The sequence below is a fragment of the Eleutherodactylus coqui genome, chromosome 4 (assembly GCF_035609145.1).
Source record: "Eleutherodactylus coqui strain aEleCoq1 chromosome 4, aEleCoq1.hap1, whole genome shotgun sequence".
Classification (NCBI taxonomy): domain Eukaryota; kingdom Metazoa; phylum Chordata; class Amphibia; order Anura; family Eleutherodactylidae; genus Eleutherodactylus; species Eleutherodactylus coqui.
This window is the reverse complement of record NC_089840.1, coordinates 290,671,273-290,685,570: the sequence shown is the minus strand read 5'-3', so window position 1 is coordinate 290,685,570 and position 14,298 is coordinate 290,671,273. Positions and strand designations below refer to the sequence as shown.

General features: G+C 46.3%; 1 protein-coding gene across 1 annotated transcript in view; it reads left to right on the top strand.

Moving 5' to 3' along the window:
- Positions 1-14,298, top strand: part of LOC136626755 (alpha-2-macroglobulin-like protein 1) — a 237,447-nt gene that overhangs the window by 44,472 nt on the left and 178,677 nt on the right. The window contains exons 9-11 of the mRNA XM_066601761.1: positions 5,096-5,180; positions 5,352-5,487; positions 6,653-6,767. Coding sequence (XP_066457858.1) covers positions 5,096-5,180; positions 5,352-5,487; positions 6,653-6,767 — 336 coding nt within the window. The remainder of the gene's footprint in view (positions 1-5,095; positions 5,181-5,351; positions 5,488-6,652; positions 6,768-14,298) is intronic.

The following is a 14,298-nucleotide window of genomic DNA, read 5'->3' as shown; positions in this document are numbered from 1 at the left end:
CGCGCCTCTCCGGTCTCACAAAGCTGACATCAAACAGGGAGGTCCAAAAGGGGTGGATCAGGGCAAAGATATCTCTCACCCTGAATTCCATCCCGAGGAGAAGCTCCACCACCCTAGTATGATGCCTGCCATCACTGCCTCCCCATCGGAGATGGACCACATTCCTTCTGGAGCCCCCCTGCCCGGCTGTAGGAAGCAACCATGCCTCTTCTCCCTTGATTGGTCTCGGAAGGCCCCTGTGCCAAACCTATCTATCCAAAATGACAGGTCGCGCTTTTCACCCTCTATAGTGACCGACGTCTCTCCTCTCTTTAAAGCAGATAGAAACAGCTCATGTGGCCTGGGATCCCTGAAGCCGGGAGGTGAAGGTCCCCCGATAACCCCAGCAGCAACATTCGCGTAGCTCCTAGGAGCCACCACCAGGGGGTCGGCAGCTGAACCAGGGCCCCCACTCCTCCCCAAATCCCCAGACTCTCTACCCTCACTTGTGACTTTTGTACATTTATTATGACCTTTATCTCCCTCAGATACTCTTCCACCAGCAGACACCCCAACATTTAATCCTGTATTGTTTAGATTCCCCACACCCCAGACTTCTCCACTTCTCCAGACTTGGGTAACCACCTTTTTTTGGGTCCACCGCAGGGCCCTTCTTGGGGCCACCTGACGCTGGATGGCCCCCCAACCTCCTGGGATTCTTGGGATTACGTGACACCAGGCAATCCCTTTTATCCTGGTCCACTGCAGGGCCTTTCTGGCGGCCACCTGACGCTGGATGACCCCACACCTTTTCCTCCACCTTCTCTGAAGTTTTGGGATCACCCTACGCCGGGTGACCCCTCTCATTTAGTCCCACTGCAAGGCCTTTCTGGGGGTCACCCGACACCAGATGCCCCCCCCACCTCCACAGCCTTTTTTGACATTTTACCTGGATCATCCGACGCTGGATGACCCCCACAATTAAGAATCTCCCTGTCAGACACCACCAGCTTCTGCCCATCACCCCTCCTGTCATTATGAACCGGGGGGGTGTTTGGATCAGGATGCCTGGTACTCTCCCCCTTCCTGTGCACTGAACCCACATTAGCAGGGTCTAGGCTGAGTCGGACATGGTGGCTACCCATGCAGTTACCTTCCTCCCCTGGTTTGGAGGCTTGCCCTGGGAGGCTGACGAAACTGTATTCCACCTGGGTGATATTTTTGCCACTTCTTTTTAGCCTGGGAGTCTCGTTCAAGAAGGTCATTGCCAAAACAGAGACCCTCCAGGCTTCCAGGGGATTCCAGGTGTCTTATGCACAGCATCAGTTGCCACCCCCCCCCCCCCCACCCCCCCAGGCCGCTGTCCTCGCCCTCTTTCCCAGAGTCGTCCAAGCTTAAAATAACAGTAGCTTTCCCGGCTGGAAGATCACTGCACAGGGACTGCTGACTATCTGCTGTCTGCAGTTCTCTGGCAGGGGCCTGCTCCATGTTGGACACTGGGTCCTTCATATCATCACAGACCCCAGCTAGAGCCGGCTGAGACTCTCTAAACTGGTCATAATTCCCCAACTTTTCAGCAATGAGACCTGCACCGTTGAAGATAGCTGCCCTCCACTCAACCAGGGTGAGGATCTCTCCTTTCAATTCCTGGATGGCCTAGTTGTATTGGGTCTTCCTTGACCCCCACCTGAGATGTTGGCCAGAGATCTGGCTGCCTTTAACTTCTCCTGGAGACTTCTGATGATGTCACAAGCTTCACTCTACTCCTGGGTTCTTGAAGCGAGCCTGACAGCAAAGATGGTAACATCCTCCCGAGGCTGCAGTGTCACCCAGTCCTCGATGGTAGGACTGGGGTCTCCCCCAGATGCACCTGGCCTGGCTCTAGGAGGGCCTTTGCTGAAAGTCCCAGCAGCCGAGGTCCTGGAGGGCCACCGTCCTTCACCCTGGTTATCCCAACAGCCACCTCAGGTGGTCTCCAAGAGGGGTGAGGAGACACATCGCCGTGTCTCCTGCTAGATCTCCTCAGCCCCTCCTGGGTAGCCGGTTGCAATACATTCCCACCCTCTGCCGGCTGGCTCCAGAGAGTGGGGATAGTAATCCTCCCTCTAGCCATAACCCAGGACCTCACCCTTTCCTGGGTAGAAGAGAGCAAAAGCCCCAGGCCCTGGAGGAGAAGGAGAGAAGCTTGGAGCTTCAAACACCTGTTCACAGGTGAGCCACACCCTCCAACAGAAAGTGAGAGGGAGGATACCTGCAGTCCTATGTGACACCACAGATAACACAGTGGATCTTTTTCATTATAAAAGTAAAAAAAAACAAATGTATAATTACAATGTATAACAAAATAACAGGTATATTGCCAAAATACAACAGCCATAAACAGAAATACGAGTATATATTTAGAAAATATCACAGAACAAGAGAAGAAAGAAAACCGGTCCGGCTGCATCCCCATTCAAAGTTAGGGCAGTCACTACTGCCTCCCCATTGGAGATGGACCACATTCCTCCTGGACACCCTGCCCAGCTGTAGGAAGAGACTATTCCTCTCCTCCACGCTTCTGCTCTTGGAAGGCCCCTGTACTAAACCTAGCTATCCAAACGGTGACCAACCTCTCTCCTTTCTTTAAGGCTGACAGGAAAAGATGATGTGACCTGGGGTTCTGGAAGCCAGGAGGCGAAGGTCACCCCTTTACTCTGGTGACAACACTTGCATAGCTCCTAGTAGCCGCCACCACCGAGTGGAAAAAAGGTTGACAAGGGCCCACACTCTTCCCCAAATCACCCTGACACACCACCAAGCACTTTTGCCCCACCTTTCGCACTCAATACTCTTGTACTCTCACTACTTTTCCCCTTACTTTCCCCAGATTCTCCTCCACCAGCAGACATGCCAACATTTAATACTGCATTATTTTGATTTACCCCCCCCCATACTTATACACCACATTTCCTTCATACATGCCATTCCATATCACGCTCCCCCCTTTATCCCATTGACACAAAACTCCATGTTCTTTATATTCTCACTCTTATCATTCTCTTTTTTCTCTGTGACCAAACCAATAACAGCTCTCCTTTTGGGAGGGGGAGTAAGAGGCATACCCAGTACCCAGTGTAACCCTGTCGAACGAATTCCAGTGGGAAATTTCAAATACCCTGATGGAAAACAGACCAACAGAACAGCCTTCAGCCTCACTCCCTGTCACCATATTTAAAGACTCACTACCCCCAATGCCAAACAACCCCCCACATCTGCCATCTTTGCAGTGTGGCTATCTAGCACTAGGCAACCCACTTTCTTTGGGTCCAGCACGGGCCCTTCTGGGAGGTTGACGCATCTGTACTACACTTGGGTGATCTTTTCGAAACCTTTTTTCTTGATTTTAGCCCTGGACTCCTGTTCAGGGAGGGCATTCCCAAAACAGATACCTTCCAGGCCTCCAGGGAAATCTGAGCTTGAAATGACAGTAACTTGCCTGGCTAAAACTCGCTGCATAGTGACTGCCCGCTTTCCACTGTCTGCAGTTCTCTGGCAAAGGCCTGCTCTACATTGAACATTGAGTCCTTCATATCATCACATGCCTGAGCCAGACCCTCCTGCAACCCTTCAAACTGGTCATCATTCCCCAGATTTTCTGCAAAGGGATCTGCACCCTTAAAAAGGGTTATGCTTCTGTTAACCAGAGTGAGGATCTTTATCTTAGATGTCCTGGTTGTATTGGGCCCTCCTTGCCCCACCTGAACTGTTGACCAGGGACCTGGCTGCCTGTAACTCCTCCTGGAGCCTCTTGATGGTGCCACTGGCCTCACAGTACTCCTGGATTCTTGCAGTGATACTGGAAGCAAAGCTGCTTACATACTCAAGGGACTGCACTATCCCCCGGTCTCCCCCATAAGCACTTGGCCTGGCTTCAGGAGAGCCATTACTGGAACTGCTTGCAGCCAAGGCACCGGAGGGCCGCTGTCCCTCACTCTGATTAGCCTGAAGGCCACCTTGGGTGGTCTCCAAGAGGGCTGCAGAAGACACATCACTGTGTCTATGGCTTGATCTCCTGAGTCTCTACAGGGTAGCCAGTTACAATACATCCCCACCCTCTTCTGGCTTGCCCTGAAGAGTGGGGGTAGAAGGCCTCCCTCTAACCATAGTCCAGGAACTTACTTTCCCCTGAGTAAGAGAAAACAATTGTCCCAGGCCTTGGAAGTAACAGAGAGAGGCTTGAAGTTGCAATCGACCAATACTGAACAACACATGCCCAAAGGAAGTCAGAGGGTGGATACAGCAGCTCAGCAGTCCTATGTGCCACCACAGATAACCTACAGTAATAAGTCTCTGAGTACAGATAATGTAGTGTATGCGTCCTGCAGTCCTATGTAACACCACAGATAACACACAGTGATAAGTCTCTGAGTACAGATAATGTAGTGGATGTGTCCTGCAGTCCTATGTAACACCACAGATAACACACAGTGATACCTTTCTGAGTACAAATAATGTAGTGGATGGTTACTACAGTCTTTTGCTGTGTTTTCTATTTAAAGGGGTTGTCTCGCGTCAGCATGTGGGGTTATACACTTCTGTATGGCCATATTAATGCACTTTGTAATATACATCGTGCATTAATTATGAGCCATACAGAAGTTATTCACTTACCTGCTCCGTTGCTAGCGTTCCCATTGCCATGGATCCGTCTAAATTCGCTGTCTTCTGGCGTTTTTAGACGCGCTTGCGCAGTCCGGTCTTCTTCCTTCTGGTCGTCCCGGCACGAGCGGCGTTCTGGCTCCGCCATCTTCTACGCGTCATCGCGTAGCTCCGCCCCATCACGTGTGCCGATTCCAGCCAATCAGGAGGCTGGAATCGGCAATGGACCACACAGAGCCCACGGTGCACCGTGGGAGAAGACCCGCGGTGCATCGTGGGTGAAGATCCCGGCGGCCATCTTGGTGAAGGAAGAAGAAGGAAGACGTCGCAGAGCGGGGATTCGGGTAAGTAATGAATTTTTTTTTTTTTTAACACATCCTTTGGGGTTGTCCTGCGCCGAACTGGGGGCCTATGGAAAAAAAAAAACGTTTTGGCGCGAGACAACCCCTTTAACTTCCTTCTTTTCTTCCCTCAGTCCTTCCTAAGTTCGATACACATATTGATTGTCCATCTTCCCTCTCCATCATGGATGAAAAAGTCCCCATGTCGGTGTCGGGCCTGTAAGTTATACATTTTGAATTGCAGTCCAGAAAATGTCGTTTCTCTAGATCCGTATTTCCTTATGTTCCCCCAGACTGTTCTCTGTGTTGTGTCTTCAGGACTCCCATTGTTGTCTTCAGCTGTTATATTAATGGTTGTCCTTTTCCCACTTCCCCTCATCTATGTTATAGATACACATACGGAGAAAGAGTGCCAGGAAACGCGACCATTAAAATCTGTCAAAAGAGACCAAGGTGGTGGGGGTGGAGTTCAGAGGAGAAAGAAGACAGCAAGAAAGGAGACCTCTGTCATACCCATGCTGCCAAGGTAAGGGGGCCAAAGAGTGAGCCGCTCTACTGTAACGGTTGGTTGGTACCTGCCCAGTGGCGGGTTAGGTGATAGTGATGATAGATGGGGGCAGCCCTTTTTACCAATTAATTTTACTAAACTTAACCCGTATTTTACAATGTGTCGCTTCATAGAAGAGTACATGTACTTAAAAATTGCATAATAACTCAGCATAAACTCTCTTAAAGTGACAGTACTCTATCTACTGCAACTGAAAATAACCGTTTCACACCGACACATACATCACCTTCACTTCCTCTTGGCAGCCTCAAGGCAAATGACGTTTCCCATGACTATCCGGCATCTCTTGACTGCAACATCTGGGGTTACTGGCTGAAATGTATCAACCCAGCTGGTAATAAGTCGAAAGGCCGGTGCGGGTTTCTATTTTAAATTAATGGGCAGTAAAATATAATTGGTTGCTTAGATCATCTCCAGCCATGCAGGAACCCCACAGCATCTAGTATATCACTTACTTTCTTTCTCTCCAATTCAGCCGCTGCTGCAGTAATCAATGGTTATGACCCCTGACTCTCCTCACCGCTATTGAGAGCACTATTAATATTGGGGGCATTGTTATTATTAGGGGCACTGTTACTACTGGGGGCACTATTCCTATTGGGGCCACAGGGGTTACTATTACTGTTGGGGCCGCTACTGGGGGCACTGCAGGTAGAGAGAGTCCCAGTGGTTTGGCTGGTCCTATATTTGGCACCACTATTCCAGGGCTCTCTGATAGTCTACTAGGGGGGAAAGCATGCAGAGCTTCCCAGTTACACTACAATGATGAGAGCCAAATATAAAGGCCAGGTAGAATACATAGGAGCTTGACTGCTATTGGTAACCTCTTGGGTCACCTGAACATTAGGTAGAGAAGGGTCCTTCCTTAGGAGGGTCTAGCCTGTCAGCTGGTAATCCTGGGGGGCACCAAGAAAATGCCCATTTTTCCTGTAACTGTAAGAGCATGAGCAAAGAGCTGCAATCAAAGGGAAAAATTGTGAGTTCTAGTTGTCAGGATCACATGACTAATATTGCAGTGCTTCCATAAATACCGAATCTCAGAAATCATTGCTGTTGATCGATCCAGATCAGTCAGTGCAGAGGATGGACTCTGAGGTCCTGACATCATTCCTTCTCTCCACAGATCGACAGCTCCGGGAAGCTACAGTTAGTGGTGGAATTATCACATTTTGACCTGCGAAGTATATACTACAAAAGAGAACTTGAGGTGGAGGCATCCGTGGAGGAGGAAGGGACAGGTAATAAGTTACTATTGATGATCACAGGGTGCATGCCCCAAGTAATCCTACAACTTTTTGTATTTTATGTACTCTCTTATGACACAAGGTCTGTAAAATTCTGATTTATTAAACCACATTAATTATCCTACACGGTCAACGCCATCAGAAAAAAAACAAAATAGCACTTGAATTGTCCTTTTTTTGGTCACCCCATCTACATGAAAATATGTAATAAGCGATCAAATAGTCATATGAACCCCAAAATAGGACCAGTAGAAATTACTGCTCATCTGGCCAAGAAATACAAGCCTTCGCAAATCCGCACCAACTGAAAGCTAAAAAAAAGTTTCGCGGTCAAGAGATTGTAGCAATGATGTTTTTTAAAGATATTTAAATTTTTTAAGTAGTACAACAAAAAAAATATAAGTTTGGCATCACCATAACTGTGCTAACCCATAGAATATAGTTATTGTGTCACTTGAACTTCAGTGTATACGCCATTAAAACAGGATCCCCCACAAGAGATGGTGAAATTGCATTTTTTCCCCATTTGACTCCACTTAGAATTTTTCTTAAATTGTTCATTAGATTATACGGCACGTTAAATGGTACCATTAAGAAATACAAGTTGTCCTGCAAAAACCAAGTCCTTAGGGCTTATTCCTATGAGCGTATATTGTCCCCTCCCCACCCCTTGTCCACCCCTTGTCCGCAGCTGGACCCTCCCTCCCACTCCCATTGCAAACAGCCGGAGGAGAGGAGAGAGGCAGAGAGGCAGCAAGTGGGAGCGAAGACAGCTTAGATGGTAGCGTATATCGGCCAGCAGTGAAAATGCCAGCCAATATACGCTCATGGGAATAAGCCCTTAGTCAAATACATCAATGGAAAACCAAAAAAGTTATAAATTTTTTGAAAGTGGGGAGTATAAACAATAATGAAATAACAAAAAAGGTTGTTTCATCAAAAGGCTAAGTCAAGATTCTTGGCTTTGAACTAAGAGCAAAAGCTTGTTTTTAGCCCTGAAGCTACAGCTGGCTGTGTGAGAAGAGAGCAGGAATACTGAATTTATGGCTATGACTTCAGCCTGGGTGCAGAGCAGAGTGAGGGAGGGGCAGCAGAAAACGACCGGTGATTCTTTCCCGTCTGTCATGGAATTATTATTATTTTATCATTTCCATTATCAATCAGAGAGCATATTTACTCTCTGATGGTTACATATCGGGTCTATTTCATTCCCAGGAAAGGAGTAAGAAGCTAAGTACTTGCTAATCCAATCACTCCTTTTAACTCTGCAGATGCTGCATTCGCTGCTGACTGCTGCATCTAAGTGTTTGTGTAGGAAAGGAAAAAATAAAAGCTTAAAAGTTTTTTCCTTTACAAAATGCTTTGAAGGGAACTGGTCATCACATTTTACAATGCAATCCACCAAAATGGGACGTTTAGATGGAGTGATTATTGTACAAAAAATCATTTAAATGAGTGAAAGTAAACGGATCATTCAGTCTAAATGCCAGACAACAACTGAATGACGAGAATCGTTCCCTTTCCGTTGGCTGCATGGTTTCTGCAGGCATAAAAATCATCGCTGGTTGTTTAAATGAGCCAACAATGCATTTCCCTGTCTAAACAGGCTGCACAAGAGTGAATGAGAGCGCTGACATCACCCGATAACTCAAAAGAGAATCAGCTCATCTAAAGGGACCCTAAGGCCTCCCTCACACTGGAGTTTGCAAAAACGCTGTATTTTTGAATGCTGCATTTACCGATGCTACATTTACTGCGGTTTCAGCAGCGTTCTCATGCATTTTTGACAATGTTTTGGCTGCGTTTTCAGCACAGCTAAAAATGAAGCCAAGGAGGCTGAATGTCAGAACTGAGACAACTGTCATACCATGTTTCCCCAAAAATATGACCCTATCATATGAATTCTTGCCCAAAAAGAGACACGGGCTCTTATTTTCAGGGAATGTCTTATACTCACCAAGCAGGCGCCGTCTGAGTCCCTCCCGCTGTTCTCTGGGATTCCTGCAGGTTTCTGTGCACTTGTGAGCACTGATAGAGCATCTCTTGCTGGTAACGGGGTTTGAAAACCCCGCCTCCAGCAAGAGATTGCTCTGATTGGTTCTCGAGCGTCGCAGCTCAGCCAATCAGAGCCAACACTCGATGCACCAATCAAAACCATTCATTGCTAAGTGAGTATTGCTTTTTTTCACAAAGTGTAGTTAGGGCTCAGCAACCTGCGTTTAATACTTTCAAAAACCCAGTACCAGGTTGTACCGCATTATCAGGCAGTGCTGACAAGGCTGCCTATTCATTCCAATTGGCGATACACAGCGTTTAAAAATGCTGAAACGCCCCAAAATAGAACAGATATCGCTTTAAAAATGCTGCGTTTTAACGCTTGTCTGGGAAGCCCCATTGAAGTGAGGGAGGCCCAAACCTTTTAACAGAGCTGCTGATGAGATTTCCTTATGACTCTTTGATTTTGCAATCTGCTATTGAAGTTTTCCTGCACTGTACTGTAATGAGCTGAAGAGTCAGATCTTTGCCTCCGTGGTGCCCCGGGCACGCTCCTATTCTGGATTGGCATGCATACTGATTATTCTTCTATGCAAAAAATTCAAGATAGGAACCGCAGCACTTAAGCAACAGCTAAATAGCTGTGGGAGACAAATAGCCAATATGTGCACGCCCACTCGGACATCGGACCCCAAATGTCCACAAATCAATGTATTCAAGTTATGGAGAAAAGGCAGCACAGTGGAATATAGCTTCTTACCAGACGGAGTTCATATAAGGACTTTTATTCATTATCCACACTGAAAAGACGCGACGTTTCGATCACTACTGCTGTGATCTTTGTCAAGCATATTCTTCTATGCAGGCATCATAGCACACCCTGCCCAGGTCTGCGCACCTCGGCTCTCCTCTACTAGCTGCAACCTCTGCACATTTGTTAATACTCGAATCCTTGGTAAGGCCTCTCCCCCACAGGCATTTTCTACAGCATTTAGCAGGTGCTTTGAACCCCCATTAAAAATATTGCACTAAGCCTCCACTCATTTCAATGGGGTTTCTCAGATGAGCATGTTAGCACAGCTTTTTTCATAACGCGCGCTGAAATGGGCGCTGTTCTATCTTCAGCATTGCAGTGTTTTTGATGCCCTACATCGCCGATTAAAATGAATAAGGTGCGCTACTATGTCACCAGAAGGGGAAAAAACTAATAGTGACGTCATCAGCTTACTTTGCCTGCACAAATTGTGGTTAACTATTGGTTCATTGGAAATGTGATACCCTTTAAACAAATTTTTGTTCTTAACTTGATTCTGTTTGCAATGTACTCATCAGATTTGTCAAGTGCACAATTATCTCACTTTAGCATCATACTTCAATATTATTTATAGTAGAACCCAATATTTTCACTACATCATGTACTTGTGTTATGGATATCATACCCTTTTTTTTCTAGACTAGTTTGTATTGAGGAGGGACAAAACCATTACATACTTTTCTTTTTTTTTTTTTTTTTTTTTCAAAATCCAAATTTTTATTATATTTTCAGACGGGTAAGTGTACATACAATAACAGATTGCCAAACGCTTAAGTCATATCACAGATAATCCTGGCAAGGGCAACGTCACCCATTAGGTGGTAGCCACTGTAATAACAGTCAGTCTATCTTTGTGTGACGTCATCTTATGAACAAAATAACACAAGTAGACAGGGGGAAACACACAACAATTGACAGGGGAGGGGGAGGGTAGGGAAAAGTGGGGGTGAGGGGGGGGGGTTGTAGGAAGGGCCCCCAGGGACTAAGCTCAAATGGACTAAGGCCCGAAATATACTTATTCTCCACGACGAAAGCCCTCTACGTCTCTTTGTTATCTCAAACACAGTGCGGTCACGCATTCTCAGTACCCGAGGGAACTCAGGAGTCGATCGAGCTTCGTATTTGTCTCCAAGGTCCCCAGACCTCAACAAATTTTTCGTGAGTGCCTGTGGCCCATCCGGAGAGTTCCTCCAGGTTATAGGCAAGGTCCATTCTGTCCCTCCATTGGCTTAAGAGGGGAGGGTTCTTTTGCAGCCATAGAAGGGGGATAAGTGCTTTAGCAACATCAATCGCTTGGGCCAGCAATTTCTGCTTGGTTGGGTTAAAGTTGCTCGAGGGCCTCCACAGAAACAGAATCTCGGGAGAGAGTGTGAAGTTTGGAGTTATTTTTTGGAGTGACTCTATAATTCCTTGCCAAAAGGTGCTCAAAGCCGGGCAGCTCCACCAAATGTGTAGGAAGGTACCCGTATCCCCCTCACATCTCCAACATTTACTGCAAGGCAAAAGTTTGTGGTCGGCGAGCCACTGGGGGGTCCTATACCATCTGGCAAGGAGCTTATAGTGGGCCTCCTGTGAAGTAATGCATGGAGAGAGTCCATAAGCTAATTTTAAGATTGAATGTGTTTCTAGGGATGTCAGTGTGATATGTAACTCTTTTTCCCACGAGTGCAGAAAGGCTGGTTTTGCGTTTGATATGGGACGGAAACAGGATTTGCGAATGAACGCGATTTTCCTGCTATATGTTCTGTTTTCTTTAATGGCCTTCTCAAACCTGGTGAGGGGTCTGGTAGATACATATGTCCTATAGAATTTCCCAAACACCCCCTCTATCTGAGCCTGTTGGAGAAATGTCAGTGGCTGGCCGGGCAACAGGGACTCTATTATCTCTCTCGGACTCCGGTGTCTCATAGCCTGAAGCTCACAGAGAGGTATATTTCTGAGTGTCAACCACAGTCTCCTTGAACAAGGGTCCGATGGTAATCCCAAAAGAGCCGGGAGAGAGCTTATGGGGGTGATTGGGGAAGGCGTAGGCGCCAGCGTCTCCCTCCGCAAGTCCCACGCTTCGCAAGGTCCCCTCAGCAGGGGGTTAAACCTTTTGCTTCTGTATGTGTTCCTCCCCGTGAACCACAAGTCTTCCATTACCGAGGTTCCATATAGGCCCCTTATTATCCGATGTAGGAGAGGGTCCTCTCCGGGTAGGGTAAGTCTCTGCCAGTTACTAATGTGAGCGGCAATGTAATAGTCATAAATATTAGGCATTCCAATTCCTCCCTCCTCTCTTTTTCTTATCAGGAGACTATAGGCCAACCTGGGGCTCTTTTGTCTCCAAATAAATTTGATGAACCACGAACGTAGAGTATTAAAGAAGCTCGAGGGAAGTTGGATTGGAAGAGATCTAATCTGATATAAGATAATAGGGAGTATGTATGTCTTAATGAGGTTTTTCCTCCCGAACCAGGAGATATAAGGGACATCATAATTCTGAAGGAGGGTTTTTATTTTAGCTAGCAGTGGGGGGAAATTTGCAGCATAAAGGTCTTCTATCCTTCTAGTCAATTTTACGCCTAGAAAAGTTATTGATGAGTTGGACCAGGAGAACGGGGAGCCCACCATCAAGCTTTCGCTTCTAGCCTTCGAAATTGAGACGTTCAGGACGGTAGATTTATTGAAGTTAATTTTAAAGTTTGAGAGTTCTCCAAACCTTTCTAAACAGGTGATCAGCTTCGGTAGCCCTCTCTCAGGATTTGTGACTAGAAAGATGACATCATCCGCAAATGCTGTCGTAGATAGTGTACAGTCTCCTACTTTTAGTCCGCAAATCTCCTGGTCCAATCTCACGTACTGAAGGAGGGGCTCTAGGGCCAGTATGAACAGGGTGGGAGATAGCGGGCACCCCTGTCGCGTGCCATTGCTTATTTCAAAAGGGGGAGAAAGGGTGTTATTAATTTTTAGCCTGGCATGAGGCTCTGCATACAGGGTAAAAATGGCTTCGACAAAGCGGGGAGGGAAGTTAAAGTGCAGCAGAACCGCTCTCATATACCTCCAGTCGACTCTGTCAAAAGCCTTTTCGGCGTCGGTGCTTATCAGAGCGAGTGGGGTTTTTTTTACATTGGCATAATGGATTGCATGGAGGATACGCATGCAGTTGTCCCTTCCCTCTCGGCCCCTCAGGAAGCCCGCCTGTTCTCTATTAACCAGGAGCGGGACGTAGTTCTCCATTCTCTTGGCGAGTAGTTTTGCCCACATTTTCACGTCTAAATTTATCAGAGAGATGGGCCTATAACTGCCACATAACTCTGGATCTTTGCCCTCTTTATGAATCAGCGTGATGTGGGCTTCTTGAGCCTGTTTTGGAAGAGATCCGCCTTTCATGAGATTATTGAACATTTCCGTTAAGTGCGGGACAAGGACTGGGCGCAGGGATTTATAATATATAAGTGGAAGGCCGTCCGGGCCGGGGCTCTTCCCGGGGGGAGAGGAGTCACGGGTTCTATTTACCTCTTCTTCCGTCACTGGGGCAAGAAGTGAGTTCACTAATTCTGACTCTAAACAGGGAAGATTGAGTTTTTGCAGAAAATTTGTTATCTGATCGTTGGCTTTTGTGATCTCCTCTTGCTTCATCTGGGGTCGCAAGTTATATAATTGGGAGTAAAAATGCTGGAACTCTACCGCAATATCAGTGGAGGAGGTGGCCTTTGTACCCTTGTGGGTCTTTATTGCGTCTATTTGGTTTTTCGCGCGACATTACATACTTTTCTTATATCATCTAGCTCCATCATCTAGCTCCCTTGTGGTTTGGGTAATTGAGCATCATTTTCACAGTTAAGTCTAAAAGTCATATATAGCGCATACAGGCGCCCTTCACACTCACACACATACAAAAAAAAAATCACAAAAATAATAGGTCCACAGTATTTATAGGCAGAATCGACAAGCATTACATTTTAATTCTCTTGTGCAGCAAAAATGACATCTTTTCCATTTACATTGCACAGACCATTTTTACATCACTGTACATAAACATCCTTTCCATTCCAGTTCCTTGTAACTTTCTGTACACACTCGCTGAGACACTTTAATTCACTTCATTTTTTCCCATTGTGATCTGCTCTCCAATGTTTCAATTTCCACCTACTGTATTTAATTTAATATGCTGTTTAAACTGGAAAAATCCTTCCTGACTCCATAATGGCAGTCAGAATAATTCCTGAACCAACATATGAAAGTTGCTACCTAACTCCAAGATCCATGTCAATAACCCCCCTGGTTATTTAATATCCATATCCTGTAATATCATATCGCTCTAAAAAGACATCTAGTCCCTCTTAAACTCCTCTATTGATTTTGCCATCACCAGGTCCTCAGGCAGATAAAACCTCCTGTCCTCTAGACTTAGAGGAAGCCATCTTGTTACTGTCACAGTCCTGGGTATAAACAGATCATGGGAGAGATCCTTGTATTGTCCCCTAATGTATTTATACATAGTTATTTGGTCGCCCCTTAACCATCTTTTTTTCAGGGTGAATATTTCTTATTTTGATAACCTTTCTGGGTATTCCAGTCTTACCATTCTATTTATTAATTTAGTTGCCTTTTTTTGCACCCCCTCAAGCACTACAATATCTTTCCTGAGCACCGGTGTCCAGAACTGTACACAATATTCCATGTGAGGCCTGACAAGTCCCTTGTATAGTAGGAGGATAATGTTCTAACCCC